General features: G+C 52.4%; 3 protein-coding genes across 13 annotated transcripts in view; 1 reads left to right on the top strand and 2 right to left on the bottom strand.

Annotated features, from left to right (window-relative positions):
* MYO9A (myosin IXA) overlaps positions 1 to 6,414 on the bottom strand; it is a 172,363-nt gene extending 165,949 nt beyond the window's left edge. For all 7 annotated transcript variants that reach the window (XM_053954759.1, XM_053954763.1, XM_053954761.1 and 4 more), the window contains exon 1: positions 6,117 to 6,414. The gene's annotated coding sequence lies outside the window, so the exon portion shown is untranslated. The remainder of the gene's footprint in view (positions 1 to 6,116) is intronic.
* An 89-nt stretch (positions 6,415 to 6,503) lies between these two features.
* Positions 6,504 to 13,022, top strand: SENP8 (SUMO peptidase family member, NEDD8 specific). 3 transcript variants are annotated; one of them, XM_053954824.1, is made up of 3 exons: positions 6,544 to 6,591; positions 7,139 to 7,217; positions 10,770 to 13,022. In XM_053954824.1, exon 3 carries the CDS (start codon positions 10,798 to 10,800, stop codon positions 11,434 to 11,436), a length of 639 nt encoding a protein of 212 aa, XP_053810799.1. In that variant the 5' UTR covers positions 6,544 to 6,591; positions 7,139 to 7,217; positions 10,770 to 10,797; the 3' UTR covers positions 11,437 to 13,022. The 3 variants fall into 3 exon arrangements, with proteins under 3 accessions (XP_053810801.1, XP_053810799.1, XP_053810802.1); XM_053954826.1 differs by lacking the exon at positions 7,139 to 7,217 and having other exon boundaries at positions 6,504 to 6,591; XM_053954827.1 differs by lacking the exons at positions 6,544 to 6,591; positions 7,139 to 7,217 and adding an exon at positions 10,670 to 10,688.
* Positions 13,023 to 14,387: 1,365 nt separating this feature from the next.
* GRAMD2A (GRAM domain containing 2A) lies at positions 14,388 to 25,501 on the bottom strand. 3 transcript variants are annotated; one of them, XM_053954822.1, is made up of 13 exons: positions 25,253 to 25,332; positions 24,421 to 24,617; positions 22,769 to 22,882; positions 21,995 to 22,052; positions 20,600 to 20,672; positions 20,415 to 20,518; positions 19,736 to 19,834; positions 18,744 to 18,815; positions 17,824 to 17,886; positions 16,450 to 16,606; positions 16,086 to 16,185; positions 15,897 to 16,004; positions 14,388 to 15,437 (listed from the first exon to the last, which is right to left on the bottom strand). In XM_053954822.1, exons 3-13 carry the CDS (start codon positions 22,870 to 22,872, stop codon positions 15,434 to 15,436), a joined length of 942 nt encoding a protein of 313 aa, XP_053810797.1. In that variant the 5' UTR covers positions 22,873 to 22,882; positions 24,421 to 24,617; positions 25,253 to 25,332; the 3' UTR covers positions 14,388 to 15,433. The 3 variants fall into 3 exon arrangements, with proteins under 3 accessions (XP_053810797.1, XP_053810798.1, XP_053810796.1); XM_053954823.1 differs by lacking the exon at positions 24,421 to 24,617 and having other exon boundaries at positions 25,253 to 25,501; XM_053954821.1 differs by lacking the exon at positions 24,421 to 24,617 and having other exon boundaries at positions 22,769 to 22,907; positions 25,253 to 25,327.
* Positions 25,502 to 26,093: the final 592 nt, after the last annotated feature.

Raw genomic sequence — 26,093 nt, 5'->3', positions numbered from 1 at the left:
TAGTCTGAGCTGGTTTTAAAGCTCAGGTTTTCCAAAGATGGATCTATCTGGATTAAACACTCCTCTTCCATCAGTGCTCAGCCATGATACAGCATATCCAGGATCCTGTACCTTTTCAAAGGTCATGCTTTGCAAGAAATAGAATACAGTTCAAACAATTTTGATTAAAAAACAGCACAGAGGCTGTCAGATTATCTGTGCATGATGGATAAAAGCCAAGACCCAGAACAGGCATCTGAAGAGTAACTCTAGGATTTAAGGTCATCTGGGTGATGCCAGAAGTGATTCAAGGTGAAGATACCAGCAAATAAGACCCAAAAATTATATTGAAACCAACATATTTTGGCTATTTTTACAATTAAAGAGGGTAACCAAAGCATTTGTTTATTTTAAACTATGTTTTTCCTTTGCTACTTCACGCAGCATCCAAGCAGGACAGTCCCCTGCTCTGCTCCCCACTGCTCCTAATAGGGATTTGCAGTAACTCCTGCAAGTCACACAGATGGAAACCAAGACGATTTTTCCAAGAGAAGCTGAGCAGACAGTTGGAACCACCAAAACTATCAGGGTTGAAAAGGTCCAGTGCAGCCCTCCCCTCAAAAGGGACCACCTATACATAGAGCCAGCCTATCCCTAAGGGCTGTAACACCAACAGCGATTTCATAAACTTCTTCCATGACCTGGCCGAGATCTTTAAAAGCACACCACAAGCCAACAGAGAGATGACAGGAGACCACAGCAGAGCTGTGCCTGCATCTTGTTTTAAGTCAGGCATGTAGCTGCAAAAAAAGCAACATATCTCTGTAGGTGAGTGAAATGAGAGCTGGGATGAGACACAGCTGGCTGAGCTCCCCACATATGATCTCACATCAACGGACAAAGGATGCAACTAAGGAATATCAATATTCCTTGGGAGGATAGAGGCTGATCTCAAAGGGTCCAAGCAAACTTCAAGCTTGTATCTGGGTGCTTAATGCAGACACAGCACAGGTATCTATACCCAAACCTGGACACACTGTATATCTGCCCAGGATAATCGGCTGCCTCATCAGCTCCTGTAGCTCCTATCTTCTTTATTTTCCATTATGGCATCAACATGACCCAGCCTCTCTGCCATCCTACCCCAAGCATCCTTAGTGCACCATGGCCTTTCCACTCCTGAGTCCCATCTCCCTTGGCAAAAAATTTGCCTGGCTGAAGACCACGCTCTGTTTCTTCATGAGGCTCTTAGCAAAACTCTAAAAAAGGGCTGACAAAAAACACCAACAGAGCCCAAAACTCTGACCCATGGCTTTGTCTAACCATGGTTTGGCACAGTGTGAATAGCCAAAGGCACATGAAAACCCTACACAAAGAGACATCTCATCCCTCTCCAAAGGGATGCCCATCCATGCCTAATGAAAAACTGCACTGCAAGACTTGAACAGCAGAAGTAATCAGAAGAATAACAGTAATCCTTAAAGCACAGGTATTTATTTATTTCATTTTGCAAAGAAAATCTCTGAGGATTTTCCACCAAAACACTGTGGAGCCACTTGCCAGCTTCATTCTGATTATCAGCAAATGGACTTGGACTATCCCTGTTTTTCTCCCAAAACTAATTTCAGCCAGGCCAGATCCTCTTTCAACTGGAGCCTGTGACTATACCAGCTTCATGAACTCATGGAAAGGCAGTGGGAAACAGCAGTTTAATAGGCTGCAAGTGGAATACTACGCTCTGCAAGCAGTGGGTCATGGATGATCTCATTCTGCTTGGACACTTCCCACCTAATACAGCTCAAACCACTTCATTTCCCTTCTCCTGCTGCAGCCCACAAACCACAGGTGGAAGACAACTGACATGAGACACCTAAAGCCATGCAAAACCCAATCTGACTTTGAAGACAATCCTGCTGCAGGAAGCAAGATTTTGGACCAAGAGACCTCTTGAGTTCCCTTCTGACCCAGGTGAGCCTACATTCCCCTCCTTCAGAGGCAGCATTAAGATCATGAGGGATTTGTTAGGAATAAAAAGCCATTGCAGCAAAGACATGGAACTCTCACCTCACCTGTAAGATTTTTCCACAGGTACCTGTGAAAAAGGGATCCATAGATTCCTCCCCACAGACAGAAAAACGCTACCACAAGGTCTAACAAAACTACAACTATTGATAGTATTTTAAAAACAGATACAAAAATCAATTCAACTCTAAAAATCCATGTTCAATAGCCTTCCCTCCTGAATTTTCATATTTTCTGAAGTCAAGTGGTTTGTTAAGTTCCACTTTTAAAAGTTTAATTCCAAGACACAGAGGTTAAGACATTGACACAATCACAGGAGTGAGATGTATATGTTACCATGGTGTTCGACCTGTCAAACATTGCACAAGATTTAATATTAAAGAGTCACACACAAAAAAAACCAAAAAACAAAGACTATTCCATTTCCCTTTTTTCCTGTTTTTATCCATTATCTGGCAAGAGTTTCACATGTTTGGTTTCTATAGTGTCAACTCTGAACACCTGTGCCATCACATATATACCCAAAACCTATGGAAAAATTTGGCCTGTGTAAAAGAAAAATAAAATTCCACAAAAAAAATCTCAATTCCAATGATCCATAGATATCCCATCAGCAGCATTTTGTCCTTAAAATTTCATAAGAAACCCAAGTTTTGTGATAATCCCAGCCATGTAGCCTGAAAACTTGGCAGAGCAGTTTTGCAGCATGAATTGTTTTGCCCAAAGAATTACCCAGCTTCTCCCCAAAGCAGGGAAGTACCCAGACACATCGCAAATCTCCTATGCTACTGCTTTTGTCCAAAGGAATGCTAGAGAAAGTCTCCAATTTGAAAACTTGAACTGTGATCCTTTAAATATTTATGCTCATGTTTACTTTGTCGAGAGGGGAGGAATCCCGTTCACTCGAGAGGAAGTGGAGCAAACGCTGGCACGCAGGACAAAGCCTGAGAAATTCAGATGCTCTTTTAAACCTCAACACAAAAAAAAACACCATGTTCCAAAGCTGAAACCTGCACCCAGCCCATCTCAGGGAGCCAGAGTCCAGGCCCAAGCTGGGAGCTTCATCAACGACACAACAAACATGCCTTCAACCCTGGTGTTTCACGTGCAAGCATGAACAAAAATTCCCTTTTATTTACAAACTGAGGGGATGCAGGAATTTCTGAAATCAAGTTTGACCGGCTAAGATGCTTCCAGTGGTTCAATGACCTTGTTTGCTCTCTCATAAATGTATTTTTAAAGGAATTGAGTTCAAAAGTTGCACGGTTTAGAGCAAGAACTAGAACTGGGCAGAAAATGGCCACACTACACTCACCAAAACCAACCACTCCAAATGACTTCAGAAACTCTCTGGTCACACTTGAATGACAGAATCCCAGACTGGCTTGGGCTGGAAGGGACCTTAAAAGCTGGTCTTGTTCCACCCTCTGCCATGGGCAGGGACATCTGCCACTATCCCAGGTTGCTCCAAGCCCCATCAACCTGGCCTGGAACACTTCCAGGGATGGGGCAGCCACAGCTTCTCTGAGCAGCCTGTGCCAGGGCCTCACCACCCTCTCAGCCAATCACTTCTTCCCAATATCCCATCTAACCCTGCTCTGTGGCAGTGCGAAGCCATTCCCCTGGGTCCTGGAACTATAGTTCCTGACGAAGAGTCCCTCTCTGGCTTTCTTGTACACCCCTTTCAGACACTGGACGTTTGCTCCTGGTTTCCTCAGACTTGAGGCATTTAAGCTTCAGGACTACAGGACACTTGTGGTCTCAAGGCTGTGATGGTGAGCCCTCGTCTTCCTTGCCAGTTTGGTGGTGCCAAGCTGCAAAACCAGTGGAGGGACCAGCACTGTGCCTGTGCTCCCAGTACTCCCCCTGTTGACTTGCAGGCATGCGAAGGAGCAATCTGTTCTTCCATCCAGAGCAGAATATTGCTCTCCCAGAAATCAAGCAGGGGATGAGGATTTCAAGTAGAGCCATACTTTGACATGAGCTAAATTAAGGCTGCACAGGTAACTTGAGTTGCCCAATTGCCCGAACTCAGGTGCTTGACATTTTCAGGGGTTTTCCTGCAAACCTGATCAATGCTCATGAACCGCACCATAAACATCCCAGACACAAATAATTTAGGCATAAAGCATTCACGTTTTCCTAGTAAAGGATCCCAAAGATTTGACTGTCTGAGTGGTTTAGTACCAGTGCTTGTGAAAGATGCTGTAACAGCAGCAGTCATGTCAGGCATTTGATACCTGGAACCTGAAAATGCAGCTTCCCCACCCAAAATGAGGAGGAAAAAAAAGCTAAAAGTGTGGAGTTTATAAATCATAACAGGAGCAGAGGATGTAGAGAACAAATAACTTCACAAAACAGATCTACATTTTAAATACATGATGAATTCCAATAAAGCTTTTTCCAAGTGCTGCTGATGGACACCAGGCCTTTCAACACAGAGGAAAAATCTCTAAAGCCACCTGGATTTATGCATTGATCACAATAAATACATAAATAAAAAATATGAAGTTGCATCATCATTGATAGCCCAGGAAACTAAAGCTTATTAGTTGTGTGCTGGGGCTGCTGAATTACCTTCCCTGACATCAGCCGCCTGACTGACAGCTTCCAAAATGGTCTTGGGGATCAAAAATTACAGCCAGAAGGGAAGGCAAAGGCTGGGAAAGCCTTAATGAGGGGGGAAAGGCATGAAAACCCCTGTTATTTCAATTAAATAAAATATAAAAATGAGAAAAGCCATTTAAATGGGTGAGTTTACTCAAGGACATAGGGGAAATCGTGTGACTGTATGGCAAGGGGCTGAAAAGATGATGCTCTTCAGGAATAACGCAGGCTCTGACCTAGCCGGAGTTTATGAATAAGGTCAGATTTGTTAGGTCGTGCTTAAAGATTCACAGCCCGTCACCGCAGCATCCATGCACCTCTCCATAGGAACACAACGCTCCCCTGTCATTTCCTAGCAGTCCCATGGGAAAAGAGTCAGGAAAGCACTTGAGCCAGCCAGAAACCAAATTCTCCACCTAGCAATCTATTTGCAGAGCGATTTATTACAGCCTTTGGTTATCGACTGAGTGAGACACCGCTCCGGTTTTCCTCCCGTAGCAGCAAATCTCCTTCCTCTGCCGCTACGTGATTATTTTTTTGATCCGCCGATGGGCAGGGACCGCGCTGCAGCGCGGGATGGGAAAGCCATGATTTCTGCTGAGCTCACGCTCCCCACTTTATCAGCCTCGGCTTGGTTTGGGGCTAAATTAAGGAAAATGTAAATGGAGGAGAAAGCCGATCGAGAAGCAGAAGGGTGGCCAAAAGCCCGGCTCTGAACTCACGGCAGGTCCTAGCGCAGGTCACGTCGGAGAGGGTTTATTTTTTTGGGATAAAGCAAAGGCCGTTTTGGCTACGTTTAGGAAAATTCCAGAAAGAAAAATCGACTCTTTTAACCTGCGGAGGAGCAGTGCTCCCACAGGGGTCCGGCGTGCAAGGGTGGGAACTGCCGTGAAGTCTAACAGTGTGCTAAGCCAATCCAGGTATACCTCATTCCGACGGGTGGGTACGGCTGATGGGTGCTCGGGAATGGCACTGAGTGGCGTACCGGGCTGCCGGAGCCACGGGGCGTCCGCGGGCGACCGCGACCTGCTCCCGTCGCGATGTCCATAGCCGTGGCCTCAGGGCTACTGCCACACTCAGGGCTACAGCCCACGGCCCCACTGGTGACACTGGGGAAGCCTCTGAGGTAAATCTCCTCCCCCCCAGGCTGGTTTTTCCATATTCTGAGTGTCCAACCACCCGCGATGGGGGTGAGCGGCACCGAGCGGTGAAACCCCGTGCATGGGGCGGAGGAGAGGGGGAGGAACGCGGGGCTGCCCCGCACCGCGCACCCACCGGGGGCGGCTCAGGCGGGGAGGATCCCACACCACCGGGAGGACCCCCCGACACCGGGCAGACCCCCACGACGCCGGGGAGACTCGCCCTCCTCCGCCGAACAAAGGCTCCCGTCGGCTCCGCGATGCTCCGGCGGGGTTCGCCTCACGACCCCCGCCTCGCCGCTCCCACCTCACGCGCGCACCGGAGGCCCCCGCCCCGCTCCGCTCCCCGCTGCCGCCGCCACCGCTTACCTGGGTGTCGGGGCGCGGCGCATCCCTCGCCCGCGGCCGCAGCCTCCGCCGCCGCTGAGGGGGGGTCCCGAGGGTCGTTGGCTGAAGGAGGTGGGTTCTGAACAGACGTCCCGAGGGTCTGCGCTGAGGAGGGTGGGTGGTGAGGAGTGTCCCAAGGGTGGGTGCTGAGGAGGGTCCCGGAGGTCGATGCTGAGGAAGGTCCCAGGGGTCGGTGCTAAGGGAGGTCCGGGGGTCCCGGGAAGGGGGGGGGGGTGCGGACGGGCGCTCCCGCCGCCTCCGCCGCCGCCCGGGCGCTGCCCGACTGCCCGCGCGCGCGCGCCGCTCTCACGCGCCCGCCCGGCGGAGACAGGCGGGGAGGGAGGCGCCCGCCGCCACGCCCCGTGGATACGCCCCCTGTCGTTACGACGCGGACGCTTTACGGCAGTGCGCGGTAACCGAGCGGCGGCGGCGGCGGCGACGGGCGATGAGGCGGCGAGTGAGACCCGGGGGGACACGGGAGGGGACACGGGAGGAGACACGGGAGGAAAACGGGGGGACACGGCGGGACACGGCGGGACATGATGCTAGTAAGGTCCCGGCAAGGACCCGGCGCGGGGCGCCGTGCCCGGGGATCGCGCCGGCCTCAGCCGTCGGGGGTCGGTGCTGGCCGACCTCGGGCCCGGAAGCTTCAAGCTCGCGTTTTAAGGGGAAAAAAAGGGTAAAATGGGTAAGGGAGTGGAAGTGTGTTGCGGTCCTGTGGATGATCCCTGCTCCCACCCCAGCCAGGCTCTGACCCTGCGCCTGGCCCGGGTGCACCCTCTCCTGGCCCGTAATTCCCGTTTATTCACATAAAAGCAGCGATGGGATGAGCGGGATCTTCCCGGGGCTGCTGGCGTGCTCTGATCCCGGCACCGGAGCGCCGGGAGACGCTCGGGGTCAGGCTCGGGGTCAGCACGTTGCTCCTCCTCCGTGGGGCGTGGGACACCCCGAATCTCTTCCCCTGACCGAATTCCCACTCCTGACCAAATTCCTGTGACCTCCAGGTCTTTCAGGCAAGTTACATTTGCCCCCCTGTGCTTCCTGCTGCTCCCTGGATTAGACCCTTTCTGTGGGAGGTGAGAGGTGAGTGCATCGGCGTTCGGGTTAAGGATCTGAGCTGGGATCCCATCGGCACCAATCCCGCCGGTACCTCTGGGAATTCCCAGGGCCATCGCTCATCCTCAGGCCTTCTGATCGCTAAGGGGTTTTTCCCTGTTAAACTCCAGGTTTTGGTCAACCCCATCCTGGAGAGAAAAAAACATTGTGTGTTGTTCCTGTGGCTCTTGGTTTCATGCTGTGACACCAAGAGAGGTTCTGAGTTTGGTTGCAGATTCTCTGGTTTGGGGAATTTGTCCAGAACAAAGAAGTTTGGGCATAGTGAGTACAGAGCTTGGAGTATTTTCCTCTGATTTCAGCACTCATGGCCTGTTGAACCTTCAGAAGTGGGATGTTCTTGTATCATACAAGAATTATAACCTACAGCTGCAGAGAGATTATTTATATTTAACAAAAAAGGAGATAACTATGCTTCCGTTCCGTTCCGAATTGTTTAATTTTCCGTGAGTTTTTCCTCTGGCTCTGTCAGGAAACACATAAGTCCAGAGATTCAGGTGTCACCCAGCCTGGCTCCTGCTGGTAAATAGAAATGAATGTTCCTTGTCTGAACTTGCTCCATTAACAACTATCCAGACATGGTATCTAAACCGCATCTTTCCAGGAAAAGTGAAAAGAAAGTTACACCAAAAGGTCTTTTACTCTTGATCTTTAAAAGACTAAACCTTCTCTGTCCTTCCTCCTGCTCCCTGATAAAGTCTGGATTTTTTGTCTTCCAGGTGATTTTTTCCTATTTACCTCCATGTTCTTTAAATGAGGAACAGGTCTAGGTCTCTAGTGACGTGTCACCTTAAACTATTCACTCTGGAGGTTCTTAGAACCTTTAATTTATTAAAATAGACTTTAGGAATCTGATTCATCCTTAGTTCACACTCCCATTGCTCTGTCACTGCCTTTTTACGCTCAGTGACTGAGAAGTCTCATTCCATGGCTCTCAAGTGCCTTCAACAATTACCTGCAGAGGGTTGTTGTCTTTAATGGTGTGAAAATGACGGGTTTGGGGTGTTTTTTGGTCAAGTGTTGGAAAACACAGGCTTTGCATTGTGTCTGGACACGAAGGAGCCTCATCCATTTATGGATTGAACTCGCACTAATGTCAGCAGCTGATTTGTTTCATTATTATAACTTCAGTGAGGGAAGCTTGACCTCTTGCCCTATTGATGCAACACAGCACCATTTTCAAATCTGTAAATGAAATGATGGTGTTTGTACGGAAATGTTCCTTTCTCTCTCCCCGGTTTCCTCGTCTCAGCATTGGAAATGGGGCAGCTGAAATCCCTTGGAGGAGCTGAGGATTCCAGGGAGTTTGCACAAATTCCAACTACTAATATGCAAATAAAATGAACCAGCAAGACACTTGTTGGCAACTTCCAGCAAATGGTCCAGGCCTGTGCCAGTATTTATTCCTATTTTTATGGAAACTGAACAGAGCGTGCCTGAGCCTTCAGGAAGAGAGTCCTAGCTGTGGCTGAGCAGAGCTGCTCCCAGTCCACGTCGGGATTTCAACACTCCTCAGAGGCTCAGATCCACGTCCTGTCTCCTCTGCAGATCCATCTTTAGCTCTTGGGAGGTTCTCCCAAAGCCACCTCACCAGTGGCTTTTCACAGCCCCACCACTTTGTTTTGGTCCTCGCTGCTTACCTGACCTGGCTCTGAGGGAGCCTCCCAAGGGTTTTCCTTGGAGCTGCATGTGGTGAGTCATCCCACAGAATTCACAGGCAGTTTCACAAATACCAGATGGCAATAAAATTAAAAGTAGTAGCTAGTGGCAATTAAGCACTTGCACTCTCCTTCCTGACTGGAGGAACCTGCCAAATGTCATGACAGAAAAAAAAAAAAAAAAAAAAAAAAAAAGACAACTATGTTTCTGCAGAGTGGAAGATTAACAGAGCACGGGACACACGCTTCCCTCGCCCTTAATCCCATTTGGACTGGAGTGGAAAGCTATTGGCTGGACTTCTACATGTCCAGGAGAAGATGAAGCAGAAAGAACACAATGTAAAGGAAAAATCTGGGGCATTTCATGGGGACATACAAGAAGTATTTCAGCAGTGCCCATGTTAAACCCCCAAAAAGGATGTTTGGAGGATGTCCAGATCTTTAAACCAGGCTGTATTTGGGCAGGCTGAGGAGTTACTAGGATTCCGGTGGGTTTTCTTGTTTTTATACTACAAGGGTTTGCACCACGAACTTGGAAATAGTTGGAACTCATTAAGGTTGGAAACATGTCCAAATACCATTGTGTTTGGCTCAGCATAAACAAGGGCTGTTCCTTCCTCTGGTGACTCCTGCTGCTCGGCATCTCCGGGATCCACCAGCCACACACAAACGCTCACTGGCTGTTTAATGCCCCAAACACTCACCTCAGCCCTTCCTTCCCACGTGTTACACATGGACCATGGCTCATCCATTCTGTTCCTTGCCTGTCACGTGCCAGGGGACCTTGCCAACATTTTTGAGAGATAAATCCCGTAATTTATGCATCCCAGGCCAGGAAGGGTTATTTCTCATGATTCATGTCACAATAAGAAGTGTGAACCTACTTCTTCCTAACAGAACACTCCATTTGCTTCATTCTTCTTTATCATGATGGAAAATTGGTGACTTATTTATAGTGAATCATATTAAAAGTAATCTTATCATTCTGAGCTTTCACATGAGGCTTTCAGAAATCTGAAGGCGTTTTCTTGCTGCCTTTGGGACAGAGGAGGGAAAGATGAGGCCAAAACCAGTTCCATGTCATCTGTGTCCCAGGTTGTGGCATTTCCAGCCCCGTCCTGGCCAGGAAAGGATCTAGAGGCTGAGGATGCATTACAGCACTGAGAAGCCTGGAAGGGCTGCAGGGTGTCAGAGCTAAAGGAAAACCAGGGTAGATATAGGGGCTCTAAATCAAATTTCCCTGTGGAAAATCTCCTAAGTCCTACTCTGGCTATGTAGAGAGTTGTCATAAAGATTCCCACGGTCGGGAACTGGTTTGTTTGTGATCTCGTCTTGCTTTGTTACTCCTTAGTCACAGCTGTCCCTCCTGTGCTGGCGGCCCAGCAGGTTCTCCTGGAACAGGTCATGCCTCTGGCACAGAGCTGGGGCACTCTGTGCTTAGAGAAAGGGACCATATGTCTATCAGACAGCCCAAAAAGGTTTTTGTTTAGGGGAATACCAGTGATGGAAAGAACGCCAGTGCTTGTCACTGCACAGGTGAAAGAAACACTGAGACATGCAAACACCACCTGACTTCTAGATCACTCCTGGTTTCTGTGCAGGAACTGCTCCAAAACTCCTTTGTTGTGAGGTTCAGATCCTCAGGATGGAAGGCTGATCTCATTGGAGCCACAGTAGGTTGCTGCTCAGCCCAACACTGTGTGTTCTCCATCTGCTCATGGTCCTGCAAATATCCATCTGGAATCCTGGGCTCTTGCTTACTGCTGCTGAGAAGGAACTTGAGGTGTTTGTTGGGCCGCATCCAGGTGTGGGCTGTATCCCGGGTGTGATCCAATTCCCAACCTGTGTTCCCTTTCTCTTGCAGCTCTGGCAGTTCCCTGGAGCAGCGCAGGATGGATCCCGTGGTTCTCAGCTATGTGGACAGCCTGCTGAGGCAGTCAGACGTGGCCCTGCTGGAGCCCCCGAACTGGCTCAACGACCGCATCATCGGCTTCGCCTTCGAGTACTTCGCCAACCAGCAGTTCCAGGAGTTCAGCCACCGTGTTTGTTTCATCAGCCCTGAGGTGGCTCAGTTCATCAAGTGTGCCCTTAGTCAGGAAGAAATAGCCATATTCCTCCAGCCGCTGGACCTTCTCCACAAGGAGCTGCTGTTCCTGCCTATCAATGACAACTCCAGCCAGGCTGCTGGGGGCACCCACTGGAGCTTACTGGTTTATTTCAGGGACAAGAAGTGCTTCACCCATTACGATTCCCACAGTAAATGCAACTCTGTCCACGCCAAGCAAGTGGCAGGGAAACTGGAGGCCTTTCTGGGAAGAAGAGGGGGCAAAGCCACCTTTGTGGAGGAGAAGGCGCCGGCACAACAGAACAGCTACGACTGTGGGATGTATGTGATCTGCAATGCTGAGGCTCTGTGCCACGGGTACTTCCAGGGCCGGATGGAGCCTCTGCTGCAGCTCCTCACCCCCTCCTACATCACGCAGAAGAGGTCAGAATGGAAAGCTCTCATCACAAAACTGGCACAGAAGTGATGGGGATGCACCTCTAGCCCCCCAAAAACTGCCTTCCCAGTTCAAGAGGCAGCACCCCCAGTGCCTGAGGGAGATGCCCATGCGCAAGATTGTCCCAAAGAAAAAGAATGTAACCCCTCTAGCATGGCTACACCCCCCAAACACCCCATACCCTCCAGGAAAAGCCTTATTCTCCTCTCAAAATCACCGGCCTTTCAACTTCTAATGTCAAGAGTCACTTTGCTTTCAAAGAAACCCTCTCCATGGTAAATTTTTACAGTAATTGCTGCGGCAAAGCAAGTTGCTAAAGAGACTTCTCCACCTGTGCCCAGCACACCCTCATTAAGTGGCTTTTGCTGGCTCCAGGCATTGTCCTTCCAAGCCAGGTTTAGCAAATGCTCTTTAAACCCAAGCCCCCGAGTGCTTTATCGTGGATAGTTCTAGTTTGTGCCTCCTGCTAATGGTATTGGAGCAATGTGGGATTTAGTAGCCAGGATTTTATACCCTTGAAAACCTGACATTGAGATGTCACTGCAAAAAGATGAGACTGCAAAGGAAATGCTACAATTAATTTAAGAACAGGGCAAAATCAAAGTCAGTTTTCGTAAGCCAGGTGCTCCTCGGCCACACAGCAATGGCTTCTTTTTGGTCTCCCACCCCTGCTTGTTCTTACTGCAAATTAAAACCCGACTCTGAACTGATGGAAGATTAATAGGAAGTTGAGAAAGCCAATCCTAGGAAAAGAAACTTAATTGAGATGAAAAGCAACACTCGCTCTTTGAAGTTTGGGGTTTTTCATTAGGATTTTAGGTCATCTCTGTGCGGGTAGGGTTTGTCAGTGCTCCCCAACCCTTGTTAGCGGTTGCTGCTCATAACACAAAACCAGTTCTGTTACTTGAGAGAAAAAAAAAAAACAAACACACCAGGGAGAACAAAAGGACAGAGTTTGAGGTATAAAAGCCAAAGATAACTGCAGGCTCCTTGAAGTACTTAATGCACTTCAGAAAACTGAAACACTTCTCTTCCTGTGCTGGATGATGGCTGGGATCCCAGAGTGGATCCTCTCCTTAAAGACAGGGTTAGCAGTGTGGAAAATAAAAATTAAACTGAGATGTCATTGCAGGATAAGGAATAATCTCTCACCTGGTGAGAAGCAAAGAGCAGGTTGTTCAGGTGGTGTCTAGCAGAGCAACCACACCCCTACCTGAGAAGGGAAATCCGGGTTAAATACAACCCTTGAGGAAGGATTGTTTTTAACCCGGAGCTCTTCACCACCGGTGTGTGCAGCAGCACAGCACCGAGGGGATGGAGGGCTTCACCTTCCCTTGCTTCAAGTGAATGTCAAGAAATCAGCCCAGGCTGCCCCAAAACACCCTCGTGGCAGCACTGGGGCCTGACAAGGGTTGGGGCCACTCCCCTCCCTCCTAACACTGCCTGGACAGGAGAGCAGCCTCCAGCACCAGCCCTCCCTGGAAAACCCACTCAGCTGGAGCCAGAACGGGATCCAGCTGCTCACTGAAGGGGATTCCCTTTGGACTCTGAGGGGCTTTGCCAGAGCAACGTCACTGCCACTCTCAAATCCCAAATAAAACTCAGACCAAACTGTGCTTCCTGGTGTCATCCAGTCCTTGGTGTCCCTGGTATTGCTGTGGTGCAGAGTGTAACAGCATGGTGGCTCTGACTCATCCGTCTGACAGAGCTGCCTTGGCTGATTTAATCTCCCAATCCTATTTTTAGAGGTTGGCTTGGGCTGGGGAGGGAGGAAGACAGAAGATGGGATGGTGGGTGTGACATGGGCAACAGCAGGGGGATTTGAGGGCAGGGGTTGTGCTCATCCAGCACCACCCTGTGGTCCTCATCGCTGTTTCCAGGCCAGCAAGGTGAGTGTCCAGGAACTTTCCCTGCACCTGAGGCTTTTACGTGGCATTTCTTTACACAAAGAAAAGCAAATAGGCTCAAGCAGGGCGTCACTGGGAGAGCCAACATGCACCAAACCAGGCAGGCAGACACCAGATGGGAAATAAAACCAGAGCCTTGCAACCACATCCTGGCAGCAGGGACCCCCCAAAGCACACTGTGAGTTTATCCCTGTGCTCCTCCAAACCTCCTACATGTCACTGCACCCATGGCTCATCCCACCACTTCTTGAGAGGAGACCACATTCCTGGCTCGGGCTCAGCACAGGGACCCCAAGCACCTGCTGCTGGAGGACCCAACAAACACCAGGCTGGACACATCAGATAAAACACTCCCCAGTCCTCAGCCTCTAAACCTCTTTTTGGGGCCAAGAGCCCCACTTTGAGGTTGGACTCACTAAACACCAACTTGTTTGTTGGAAAAACAACCGTAAACCCATTTCCACCGCGTACATGAGCTGGGTGAGTCCCTGGCAGGGACAGGACGGCACCTTTCATCCTCCAGGTCACCCATGGAATCAAAGGCTCCGACAGCCCCATAATGCCAGGGCTTTGAATGAACCAGACCATCTCCCCAGGCACCCCCGGGTGATAAATCCTGCCCAAAACAGGTGACACCACTCCTGTCCCCACTTAACCAGTGCCACCGTGGTTTTCAAGCTGGGCCATTTTCATGCATTTTGCTGCATTGGCCATGCCAGGGAAAGGAGTGGAATTGGGTTGTGGATGTGCAGGGAGGAGGAGAAAGAGGAAGGCTCACCCTGCCCACCCTAGCTCGGTGGGGCTGCAACTCAGCTCCCTCCCCCGGCACCACTGTCCCCAGGGTGGCCCTGCCACCACTGCGTCACATCCCGCAGTCTCTGCTGCCATCTAGTGCAGTAACCTCCCTGGCCCCTCTGTCGGGAGCATCCCTGTCCCCTTGTGCCGAGAGGACGGGCTGTCCCCATGTCACTCACATCCTGAAGGGACACTGGGACAGCACAGATTTTGCGGTGCCCGGTTTTGGAGCTCACAGCCTAGCACCGCTGTGGAGGACGCTGGTAAGAGAGTGTGATGTGCTAGAAAATCCTGTGTTTATTGTAATTCCATTTAAAAGCCATTCCAAGCCCAGAGCGAGCAGTGAGCTCTTCCCCAGGGCGCTGGGATTTGGCCCCATCAGCACTTGTAGTTCCCAAAAAAACAGGAAAGAAAGGAATCACACCGGTACCACCTGCCACCTCAGTGTGCTCCCAGGGGGGCTGTGGGACAAATCCTGTGAGACAAATCCTGCAGCACTCAGCTCCATGCGGTGACAAGGTTAACATGAACCAGGGCACAGACGCTGCACTCTGGGACATTCCCCAGTGCCAGCCATGAGCTCCTTTCCAGCGTCTTCATGGGGCAAGCAGGACTAACAAAGTTCACCTGTGCCAGGTGTGAACCCCAGTGAGGACACCTGGTCTGGGAGACCCTAAAGTGCTTTGCAAGGGATGCACACTCACCCCCTCCTCTAAGCCCAGTGCTCCAGGAGAGAAGGGCTGGGGAGCCCTGGCTTGTACCCCCACCCTTGTGTGTGGGATAAATGACACCCCACAGGACTAGTGGGCCCTTTCTCCCCATCCTCACAGATCCCTGTGTTCAGGGCCATTCCTCCAGGAACATTCCCAGGGATACTGAGGGACAAACAGATGGGTTCTCCCAGAGCAGCAGTGGCAACTCATCCACATTTTTGGGGGTTCCTGATGAGCCCAAGGTCACCTTTTAACAAGAAAAATCCAAGCCTGAAATAAAAACCAACATCCATCTTAGCAGCAAGTCCTAAGGGAAGGTCCAAGTGCTCGGCAGCCCCGAGCCATTGTCCGGTGCTACAGCACAGCAGTGTCCCAGGGAGAAAACAGGTTTCCAGTGGGATGGGGAGTTGGCACTGGTGGCCAGAACCTGGCTGCAAAGTCCCACCAGGAACAAGTGCCCGAAGGAAGAGAGAAAATACTTGGTCCCATTTTTCCAGCCGAGGGAAAGCTGGACCACATGTAACAGCCACGGTTGGGAGGACACAGCACCGGGATCCATGGGCAGGGTGCCACCACCTCAGTGTCCATCCTCAGCCAGCACCTGGGGAACAGTCACCTGCAAGGGAGTGGGGTAAGACGGGATGAGTAACTGCAGAGGCTCCATATCTCATCCCAGTGCCTTCTGATGTCCTCAGGCAAGGAGATTCCCTCCTGTCCATCCCATGCTGATGCCCATGGCCTTAGCGCCCTGGCACAGCCCAGCTCCAATGAGATGTCCTGGTACTTCTACAACTGGAGAACCAACCCCAAACCAATAAGGAAACCCCTTCCCAAGCTCCAGAGTCTCAGACAGCAGAGCTTCCCAGTCACTCAAACCAGCAGCTGATGGGATCACCTCTGGTCTGGAGATGGCACTGTGGGTTCTGTCACTGGTCAGCCCAACAGCAGGACCAGACCAAAGCATTCCTTAGACACATCACAGAGTGGAGCCATTCCTCTTTGAACCCACATTCCTTTAAGTCCTCCACTCATGGCACAAGCTGTGTGGCCCAAAATGTCCTTGAGGGTCCCTCACCTCCTGTGCCCGCGGGGGAGGTAATCCCGGTTCAGAGAGCAGAGCTGCTGCTCCAGACGGAAGATACGGAATGCCAGGTACGAGGAGGACACGACCAGGAGACAGATGCTGTGAACAGAGGAAGAAGTTGAGACTGAGACCGACATTCCCAGTGTCCCCCCAGCTTCCCTGCCCCCTTGGCACACTTACAGCACGATGAAGATCTTCAGGAGCTGGTAGTCAGAGGGTCTCAGCTCTGCCACATAGCTCTGCTCCACCTCCAGCTCTTCCTCGGTATTTATTGCACTTTCTGAAAGCAAACCCAGAGTCAGCGGCACAGCCACACTTGGCTGATGATCCTGCTCCCCCAGCAACCAGGAAACATCAAATATTCCTCCCTCATGGGCTCAGACCCTGCAGCCAGGAGACCCCAGCCCATCCCCAGTACTCCATTGCTGACTCCCAGCCTAATCTGTAAGGCAGAATTCCCCTGCACGAGAGCAGTGGATGGATGAACACACTTTTATGGAGGTTAACACCCATGTGGAGCAGGGCACAAACCAATGCCCCTCACCTGAAACCAGCGGCTCCTCAGAGGTGAAGGAGCTCTCCTTGGTGCTCAGGCTGCTGACAGAGGTCCGGCGGATACACTGGTAGTTGGCATCTGGCAGTGATAGTGACAGTGAGGTAGGTGACACCTTCCTCCACTTGCCCTCGGGGACGATCACCTCCTGTGGGAACAGTTCTGGTGAGCCATGAATGAAATCAGCACTGCTACGGATATGGTGGTGCCAGATTCAAACTCAAACCTTACAGTATCTCCATGGCGCACCAACACATTCGAAACATCATCCTGAGGGAGAGCTGGTCTTCCATGATGGTTCCATGGGAATGCAGGTTCCTACTACCAAAGAAGGACCTGCCCATGCATCCCACACCTGCCTCAAATACCAGCTGCTGCCTCCTCCAGCCCTTGAAGCTCAGGGCGGTCACCTGGAATTCTCCAGCATGCCCCAAATAGGACAAAAAAGTGCCCCAAAAAGACAACAAATCAAGTGGGGTGGCAGCTGGCACAGAGAAGGGCTCCCCTAATGGAGAGTTCCCAGGGATGAACACACTTTTATGGAGGTTATCACCCATGTGGAGCAGGGCACAAACCAATGCCCCTCACCTGAAACCAGTGGCTTCTCAGAGGTGAAGGAGCTCTCCTTGGTGCTCAGGCTGCTGACAGAGGTCTGGTGGATACACTGGAGCTGCCTAAGGGCTGCATCCCACCGAAGCACCAGGACATGCTGCCAGATCAGCCTGGGTCATTCCTGATTCAGCCCTTGAAATGAATCTTTAACCCCTGGGATGTCACCAGACCATGGGTGACATCCCACCTCTCACCCTCTGGTGCACCCCAACTGTCACCTCTTTCACCCAGCCTGAGGCTCGGGACCAGCAGCCATGGAAGACACTCTTCTCCAAAGGTGCAGGATAAGGCCCCCATGCTCCCTGGATAATACTGTGATTCAGCAGGTGTTTCCCTCTCCCATCATCCTACTCATCCTGCAGATTTCTGGGTAACTCAACCACATTCCCAACCTGTTATCCACATTCCCAGCTGTGAACACCATCAGCCATCAGGGAGCTGAGTGGCGGAATTTTCCACATCACTCTGAAGTTTTTCTGTCTATACACAGACAGAGTCACTGGCTGTGCTCAGCCAGTCCTCCTGACCTGCTCCTGCCAAGTCTGGGGATGAGGGTCCCAGAGGACAAGCTGTGATGGCAACAGGTGCATCCTTGCACCCTTTGACGGCACCAACAGAAGAACTGGCTCTCTCCCGACTCTGTAAACAGCCACCAGACAGTGTCAAACCCACCAAGGGGACCAGGCGGGCTCTCTCCACCCCCAGCATGAGGTCAGGGTGTCTCTCCTCTCCCAGAGCTGCCCTGACCCTCACCAGTGACACGGAGTCCGGCTCCTCCGACAGCTCCTTCAGACTCAAGCTCTTCTTACTGGAAACCTGGATGGGGGGGGAAAGGATTGGGCATTACAGTGCCAGCTCTCCCTGCTTCAGCCTCAGCCACAAAATGGAATTTGAGCTTTTCTGCTGAGACTATGAAGAGCAGCTGCTAGAACTTATAACCACGGGGATTTGGGGCATGAGGAAAGGGCATTGCAACACTGCTTTGCATCACAAAAACCTAGTGGGGCCATGGTTGAGCCAAGGGCTTCCATGGATAGGATAAAACATCACAGGGTAAAAAAAAAGAAGGGTACATCTAGGCAGAGCCCAGCACATTTCAAAGGATAAGTCCCGCAGTTTGGCAACAGGGCTGAATCATGCAAATGGCTGCCCTGGCACAGCTGGCACACACCCTCCTGAACAGGGCAGGGCTCCTGCATGGCTTCCCACGTGCTTCAAAGTCAGGGAAAAGAGGTCCCCATAGTCATCCTCTCCAGCTCAAGGGCTGATGGATGTCTTCCCCCACTTAAGTTGAATTCTTTTTTAACTTTGTATAATTCTTCATCCCTTTAAAACTTTAGATCTGGGCAAAAGGCATCAATGTGCAGAGTAGCAAAACTAGTATTACCACCAGATTATAAATAATTCATACCCACACCCTGAGAGAGAGCAGAAACTCAGAGCTCTGCCTCATCCATGACCCAGAAAAGCCCATGGGGACAGGACGTGCCCAAGGCATGGCTCCTGCCCCTCTTCCCCATCCCTTGCTGAGGAATGAGGATGCTGGGAATTGGAGAGGGCTTTGGGAGCAGTCCAGAGCCTTGGAGACAGCAATGAAGAGCTGTGCTCAGCCCAAAGGGCAGGTGCAGAGCCTCAGGGCCATGGACACACGGTGAGATCCAGAATGGGGGTACCTGCAGGTGGGTGCAGACTCTCCTCAGGACATCATAGACGCTGTCACGAGAGATGAGGGATACGAAGATGTACTGCAAGAGAAAGAGGTGAGTTGTTGGGAGAGATTCCCCCAATCCCGAGTCCAGTTCTCCACAGGCAGGGACAGGCAGAGACATCATGCCCTTGAATCTCCCTGTTTTCAGGAGCCACGTCTCCCCCACAGGCATTTCCCTGCGGAGCTTCCCTGCTGTTATTTTTGCAGCCTGCTAAAACCTGGACCAGATTTTTTTGGGGCCAGTCTTGCTCAGTTGCTGTTCCTACAGCTTTTCCATGCTCAACCCAGAGGGACACGTCAGCAAATGGGGTCAGGACCTATGGAAAACATCACCATGGATGGAAGGGACACAGGGTCACACTCACCATGCCTGACACAGAGCCCCTGGGTGATGTGCACTGCAGCCACACATGGCTTTGAATGCCCAAATCCTGCCCTGTGCCACTCCCTGCTAAAACCCACCTCCCAAATTCCACAGGAAAAACTGCCTCCCAACATTCTGCAGAAACAACCCCCTCCCTGGCAGGGACAGGCAACACACAGTGCTGGCAGCAGCACTTGGGCAGGCAAGGACTTGGACACACTACATCAGCTCACTGCAGCCACCAACATCCAACAGGATTTAAAAGCTGGAAACGCAGCCCTGTATCCAAGTTTTCCTCCAGCTCTGGCTGAATGCCAACCCAAACCCTTTTCCTGCTTGTGCTTAAGGAGTTTAAGGGTTTTACATGAGCCTGGCAGGGATTTGTCAGGCTCGGCTGAGTTTCACTTGGGCTTTGCTTCGTCCAGGAACAAAGTGAAATTCAGGAACAAAAGCAAAGCTGTAGTGTTTGCCCTGGCTGGCAACCAGCACAGAGAGCAGCGCTCACTTCCTAACCAGGGATGGGAATCACTTCATTCGCTGCTCTCAAAACACAACCAGTTTGGACCTGGGCATCTGATCTGCCTTGGTGTTACCTTTCTGCTGGCGGTGGTGGTGATGGCCAGGCCGTTGGGCAGCAGCCGAGCCGTCTTGTGCTTCTTTATCAGCTGTACAGACACCACTGGGATCACCACCTGCGGGGCAGGACCACCAGGATGGACACAGCACAAGCATGATCCAGCCAGCCTAAGTGGGTCACTAAGACCCACTAGGAGAGCCCCCCCATGCAAGCCCAGGGAGGGTGAAAAATAAGGTAGGATGCTATTTTTGGCAGGGTAACTTCGCTGAAACCTTGAGCTTCCTTCAGGTATTTGTTTAAAGCATCACATATAAATAATTCAGTCCTTCAGCCCAGTTTTAAAGGAAGTTGTCTCTCCCAAGATCCCCGTCAGCCACAAGACTAATGGGGAAACATCAGATTGTAAATCAAGAAGAAAAGCCAAGAGAGATTCAAATCTCACCCCCCCTAAAACCTTTGATCTTCCTTCAAGCACCATTGCGGCTGGAAGGAGGTTTTGCATCAGGGAATTTTAAACCAAACCAATATTTGGTTTCCCCAGGCTGATGCCACAGGTCATCAGAGTGGGAGCCACGACCGTGCTCCCCTTTCTATTAGAGGCTTCTGTTGGGGATTTTGGTGGCATTTGGGTGCAGGAGGGGATAAGCTATGGTTACAAGCCCTGAGGGATCAGCCTGGGCTGGTGCCCACATTACCTTAATGTCCTTCCCAAAAAGGTTTGCGTAGAAGCAGAGCCAGTTGGGGGAGATGTAAAGCCTTCCCTGGATGAGGATGTCTCTCTGGAGCGCGCAGGAGCAAACTGCAAGGCAAAGAGAGAACCGTGGCAATCCCTGTGCCAGATCCTGCCGCCTCTGTGCCCATCCCTCACCCTGCCACCCACCTTTCAGCACGCTCTCCTCCGTCGGGATGTCCTTGAACAGTTTGTGGTACTGGGAGTTGTACTTGCTAGCAGCCTGAAAGCAAAGCAGAGCAAAGTTATCTGGTGACCTTGCTGATAAGGAGACCCAAAAATCCCTCTCTTGCAAGAAAACCTCCCTCTGCCCGCACCCGGGACCAGCGCAGGGGGGTCCCACCAGGGTGGGGACAGGAGCCCTGACGGATTAGAGGAAGGTTGGATGATCCATCGCCCAGCGAAGGCTGTGCCATCCTCCCAGATTAACATTTCCCTTAATAGCTACAGGGGCTGCTGAGGAGCCAGTTTTCTGCCAGGCTCATCTGCAGGCAGTTTATTTTGCCCAGCGGTTTCTCTCCTCCTCCTCTTCCCTTATCCGGGACACAGTGACAACACTTGCTTTGCGCCCATCGCACCACGCCATCCAGCTATTTATATTCCCGGCACCACTTCAAAGCCTGCCGGCAGCCGCGGCAGGAGGCTCGGCAGGTCGGCCCTGAAACGCTCCTGTGGCGAAGGTAAAGCTCCGAAGCACTTCAACGCCTTCCATAAATCTGCTCAACCGGTCCTGTAAGGCAGCTTTGTGCCCCCTGCCCTCGGGATGCTCCCGTGAGATACGGCTGTCCCGCAGCAGTGACAGCTGCCGCTGTCACCAAGGGAGGAGCTGCTTTGCCAGGATGCAGAGAAGGCTGGCACAGCAGGGCTGGTTTGTGGCAGCCATGCAGGCAGAGTCCTCCTGCCCACAGGTACAAGGTCACCTTTGCTCTGTGCACCTTGTCACCAGATGAGCTGGGCCCTAAGAGGATCAAGGCTCAGCAGCACCTGCAGTTGGCTCAGACACCTCCCAGAGGGATGCCGGGATAGCAGGGGTGCCGGTGAGAGCATTCCAGGAGAACACAGAGGGCATTACACCCTGGTCCTAGCATAAATCCACTCCTGGCCCTGTCACCCTCACAGATGCCTCTGAGGAAATCAAAAAATGTTCTTCTCCATTTTCTTCATGGAAAAAGGCAAAATGCCACTTCCTGTTACTCCTTCCTCTTCCACAGCATCTCTTGTCTGTAGATGGACCAAAACCACCTAGTTTGGGCATGATTTGAACAAGCAAAAAGGTTCAAAGGGACAGAAATTTAAATGCTCTCAGTCAACATGTCCACTTTCTCCTTTGCTCTAGATGGAAAATCCTGGAAGTGCTTGCAAGCCAGAGCATGGGCCACACAAAACCAACACCAGGTCTCCTGAAATTAAACACAGGAAGCTCTGCCCCACATCAGAAGCTGCCTCTGGCTCCTTCAGCCCACACCTGAGCAACTCCAGGTTGCTCCTCCTGGGGCAACAGGCTACAACACACCAGGCTGGTCATCCCCAAAGCCAATGGCTTACCACTTCCCGGTGGCATTTCTTGATGTCCTCATCCTTGAGGGCTTCGTTCAGGCGGAGGCTGCAAGGAAAAATGATAATCACCAGGTAGGCAAAGAGCAACGGGTCTCTTAGCCGTTCCCTAAAACACGTGTGCTGCAATATGAGACATAGAAAAATGTAGAAGACTGAAGAGAGACCCCCAGGAAGCCACATTTTGGGTGTCTCCGTGATTTATCGTGGCATTGGGCATTGCTGAGGGTCAGTACTGGCTGTTGAGGGCTGATCTCTGATGAGAACCAGTGAAGGCACCAGGACCAAGGTACTTCACACACACTCCAGCTCTGGGAGAAGGAGCCCAGCATTGACCTGGCAGCACTTAGAACAGGTTGGGAGCTGGAAATGTGCAGCTTTGGCAGCTGGGGCAAGGATTCCTGAGGGAAAGCAGAGGCAGGAATTTGGCAATGTGCCTGAGCGGGAGGGTGGCCTCAGCTTTGGCCATGCACAGAGACATCCGTCCATGTCCATCCCACAGACAGATGAAAGGACAAACCATGGAGAGAGCAATATCCTACCAACAACCTCAGCAGCAGGAATACCGTCCCCTTCCCCAAATCCCTTTCACTTCTCGACTTTTATACCCACAAAATTTCAGGGAGAAAACAAAGTTGGGCCCCCCCTGTGCCCTGTCCCAGTTGGCAGGCAGTATTCAGGGCTCGAAGGCAGCAGGAATGCCACAGCAGGGCAGAAAAGAGAGAACACTCAACTGCAGGCACACCCCGGGATGCTGCTCCTCACCTGCCATCGAGGGAATCCAAACTCTTCTGCTTGTGGGACACTTCCAGCTTCTCACGACCGTGCCTGGGCTCAGGGCTCTTCAGGGGAGCTGCCTTCTCATGCATCGGCGTGGCACTGCAAGGAGACACCAGTCAGCCCCCTAGGGAAAGGGGAAAAGGGGTCTGGAGATGTAAATCTGATCCCTTCAATCCCAGCCTGCATGGCTGAAGAGACAACAGATTCTGCTGCTGAACAGCAAGAATATTCCTGCTATTTCTCAAGTCACGTGCAGACAAAAAAAAAAAAAAAAAAAGTCATGTTTCTGCCAGGGACTCCCCAGAGCTCAGAACAGAGCAGCCAAATTGCTGTGGCTCCCTGTTATAACACCCTCCAAAGTAGAGACTCTTCTCCTTAAGGGCTGGAGGTTGGGATGGGAAAAACCACAGGTCAATGAAACTCCTTGTGGGGATGGATTTCAGCCAGGGTCTGCTCCTTTTGGTCAGCAAACACCATCTCCCCAGGGCAGAGCCATCACCAGGCACCTTAGAGCCAGTTATTTACCATCGGGAATGTTATCAGAGGTGCTTATCAGCCACGGCAGGCAAAGTAAACATGGGCCCAGCGCCGCGGGCAGGTTATCACCTGGCAGGCCACAAAGGTGACACTTCCACCCTCGGCAAACTACCACCGGATATTGCTGCGGCACTGGCAGCCAAGCAGAGCATGATCCTAGGGGAGCGGTGGCAAGGCAGAGCCAGCAAACAGCCACAGACCCATGGAGAGGAAATTATTCCAGGGAAAGCACTCAGCTCACTAGGCAGGGGGTGATGCCAGAGCAGGTGGGGCTGCGGCGGGACAGGATGAGCGCCAGCAGGCAGGACAGGCACAGAGCTGGCGCGCATCCCGGTGCCCGCGGGGATGATGCCGTGGCAGTGCGGCAGAGCCCAGGCCGAGCAGCCAACCAAACTTCCTATACTCCAAGAGTGGCTCCTTCGCCACCTGCACTTCTCTAGACACATCCTGCTTCTGCTCCGAGGGGTTCATCTGAAGGAAAACCCATGGAAATAATACCCCCTGGCTCGGGAAGAGCCAGGATAGGGGTGCTGGATCCCAGCAGCTGGATCCCAGCTCAAATGGGCTGAGAGCTGAAGCTGTGTGAGCTCCCACATCCCCACAGTCTCAGAGCACTGACCAAAACACTGTCCGGGTGCAATGGAGCCCGGCTGACTCCCAGCTGGAGGCACAGGGAATGCTCCCACAACAGCTAACACATACATGGGGGCACAGGACCAAACAGGAGTCACTGGTGCCGTGTGGCTGGAAACAGGCTAGGAAATAGCTCCTGGATCTCCATAGCCACTCTGGGCAAAGACCTGCCCTAGAGTCCGAGCACTGCAGGGATGGGATGGACACACTGAGGTTGTGGATTTTTAGGAGCTCAGTTCAAAGGATGTGTCAGGAAGGGAAAGGAGACCTTACTGACAAGAAGCACCAAATAAGAAGAAGCACCAAAATAACATCCCCTGGCATAGTACCAAAAGGTGTTTTCCCTGCCTGACTCTTCAGGCATCCTCTGCCAGGGGATGCCACCCTGCCCTAAGGCTGAAACTCCTATCATGGAGGCACCAAAGCCTTCATCTGCCCTTCTCCCATGCTGGAAAAGGGGCTCTGACCTGATCTGGAGCCTCCTTCTCCAGAGCTCAGCACTCTCTGGCTTCCCTCACGTCATCCCTTAAATCTGCAAGTGCCTGCACTGCTTAATCCGGGTGAGCGGATTTATCCCTGCTGACACCAAGGGGCACCACACAAGGATCAGGGAGAAGCAAAGGCATCAGAACCCCTCCGAGGTCACCAAACACACGGAAATTCCCTAAAATGAAAAAAAAACACAGGCTGAAAAGCACTTGGAAGTGCTGCATCCCTGTTTTCTCTCCTCTCATGGCCACCATCAGGGACAACTCCAGGACACAGTGCTGGCAGTGGGATGCTCCAGGGGGAGTGTGGGGCCTGTGAGGAGCATCCTCAGCCCCAGGAGGGACATCGCAGGAGCTGCTTTGTCTCCTCTGTCCAGATCTTGCTCCATCCTGGCTCCTAGATGCATCAGGGATAATACACATCCAGATTTTGGGAGCACAGGGACATTTCCCTCCCAAGAGGTGCTTCCAGGGCCAGCACAGTGAGGAAAACACTTTCTAGCAGCTCATACTGTCACCCCCCTCAATGAATTTGTTCAGCACCAAGCTGTTCCTGAGGTAAACTCACCATCCCAAGTGTCCCGAAATACAAGTGGAACAAAACCAGTCCAAGTTCAGAGCTCCTGAGAGGAGGCAGAGAAGGTGGGTGTAGAAGTTCCCAGCAAAGTGAAAACATTCCAGCGACCTGATGCCCCTTTGCCCATTCCTGACACTGCCTCCCTGCCCACACCAGCTCCCGGAACCCCCAGGTTTTGCCAGGCAAAACCCGGCGCTTCTCCCTCCCACGGGATCGGCGTCTCCCTTCCCTTACGCGGCGCTGGGATCCAGCGTGGAAAAGGTCCGGCACGAGCCCCTCCGTCGGCGAGCGATTTTCGCTGGATCCCTTCCCCGCTGCCGGAGAAGAGCCCGGCGGAAGCCGGAGCGAGCCAGGCAGGGATCCCGCCTCCCAGTAAACCCCAGGAGGCTCAGAGGCGGAGGGAGGCACCGGCGGCCGGGCGGCCGCGGCCCGAGCGAGCCCGGGCGGGATTCGGCGAGCTGCCCTTGGTCCCGGCGTCCAAGGTCATTTCAGTCCCGCGTGTCGGAGCTGGAGCGGAGCCACCCCGGGATGCTGGAGAGGAACGGCCGGAGCCGAGCGGCGCTGGCAGGAGAGAATGAGGCGCGACGTCAAGGCCGGAGGGAGCCCCGCGTGTCTCTCCCGCGATGTCCCCGGTGTTCCCCGCCACGGGAACCGGGAGATCACGGCCGGGACAGAGCCGAGACCCCAGTCCCGGGATGTCCGCAGCGCCCGGGACGCTGGGTCTCATCTCACCGGGAGCCGCTCTGAGCGCCCCGGGCACGGAGGGAGCACGAAGAGAGGCGACCCTCGGCCTGCGGGGCTGTGCGGGGCACGGTGGGACTGTGGGTCTCGGCCACCGCCGGGGCCGCGCCCGGGGCAGCCCCGGCGCAGATCCCATCCCCGCCGGCGCTCAGAGCCCCTCAGGCGAAGCCGGCGGGGCGCCGGCGGGTAGCGGCGGGACTTCTCCCCGGCCCGGCCCGTCTCTTCAGGGAATGGGCGAGGGAGTGTCGGTGTTTCCGCGCTCCCCTCAGCGCGGCGCCGCCGGCCAGGACAGGCCGAGGGCCAACACCGGCTCCACGGTGGCGGCGGGAGGGAC

The sequence above is a fragment of the Vidua chalybeata genome, chromosome 13, assembly GCF_026979565.1.
Source record: "Vidua chalybeata isolate OUT-0048 chromosome 13, bVidCha1 merged haplotype, whole genome shotgun sequence".
Classification (NCBI taxonomy): Eukaryota; Metazoa; Chordata; class Aves; order Passeriformes; family Viduidae; genus Vidua; species Vidua chalybeata.
This window is presented reverse-complemented; position numbering and strand designations above follow the sequence as displayed.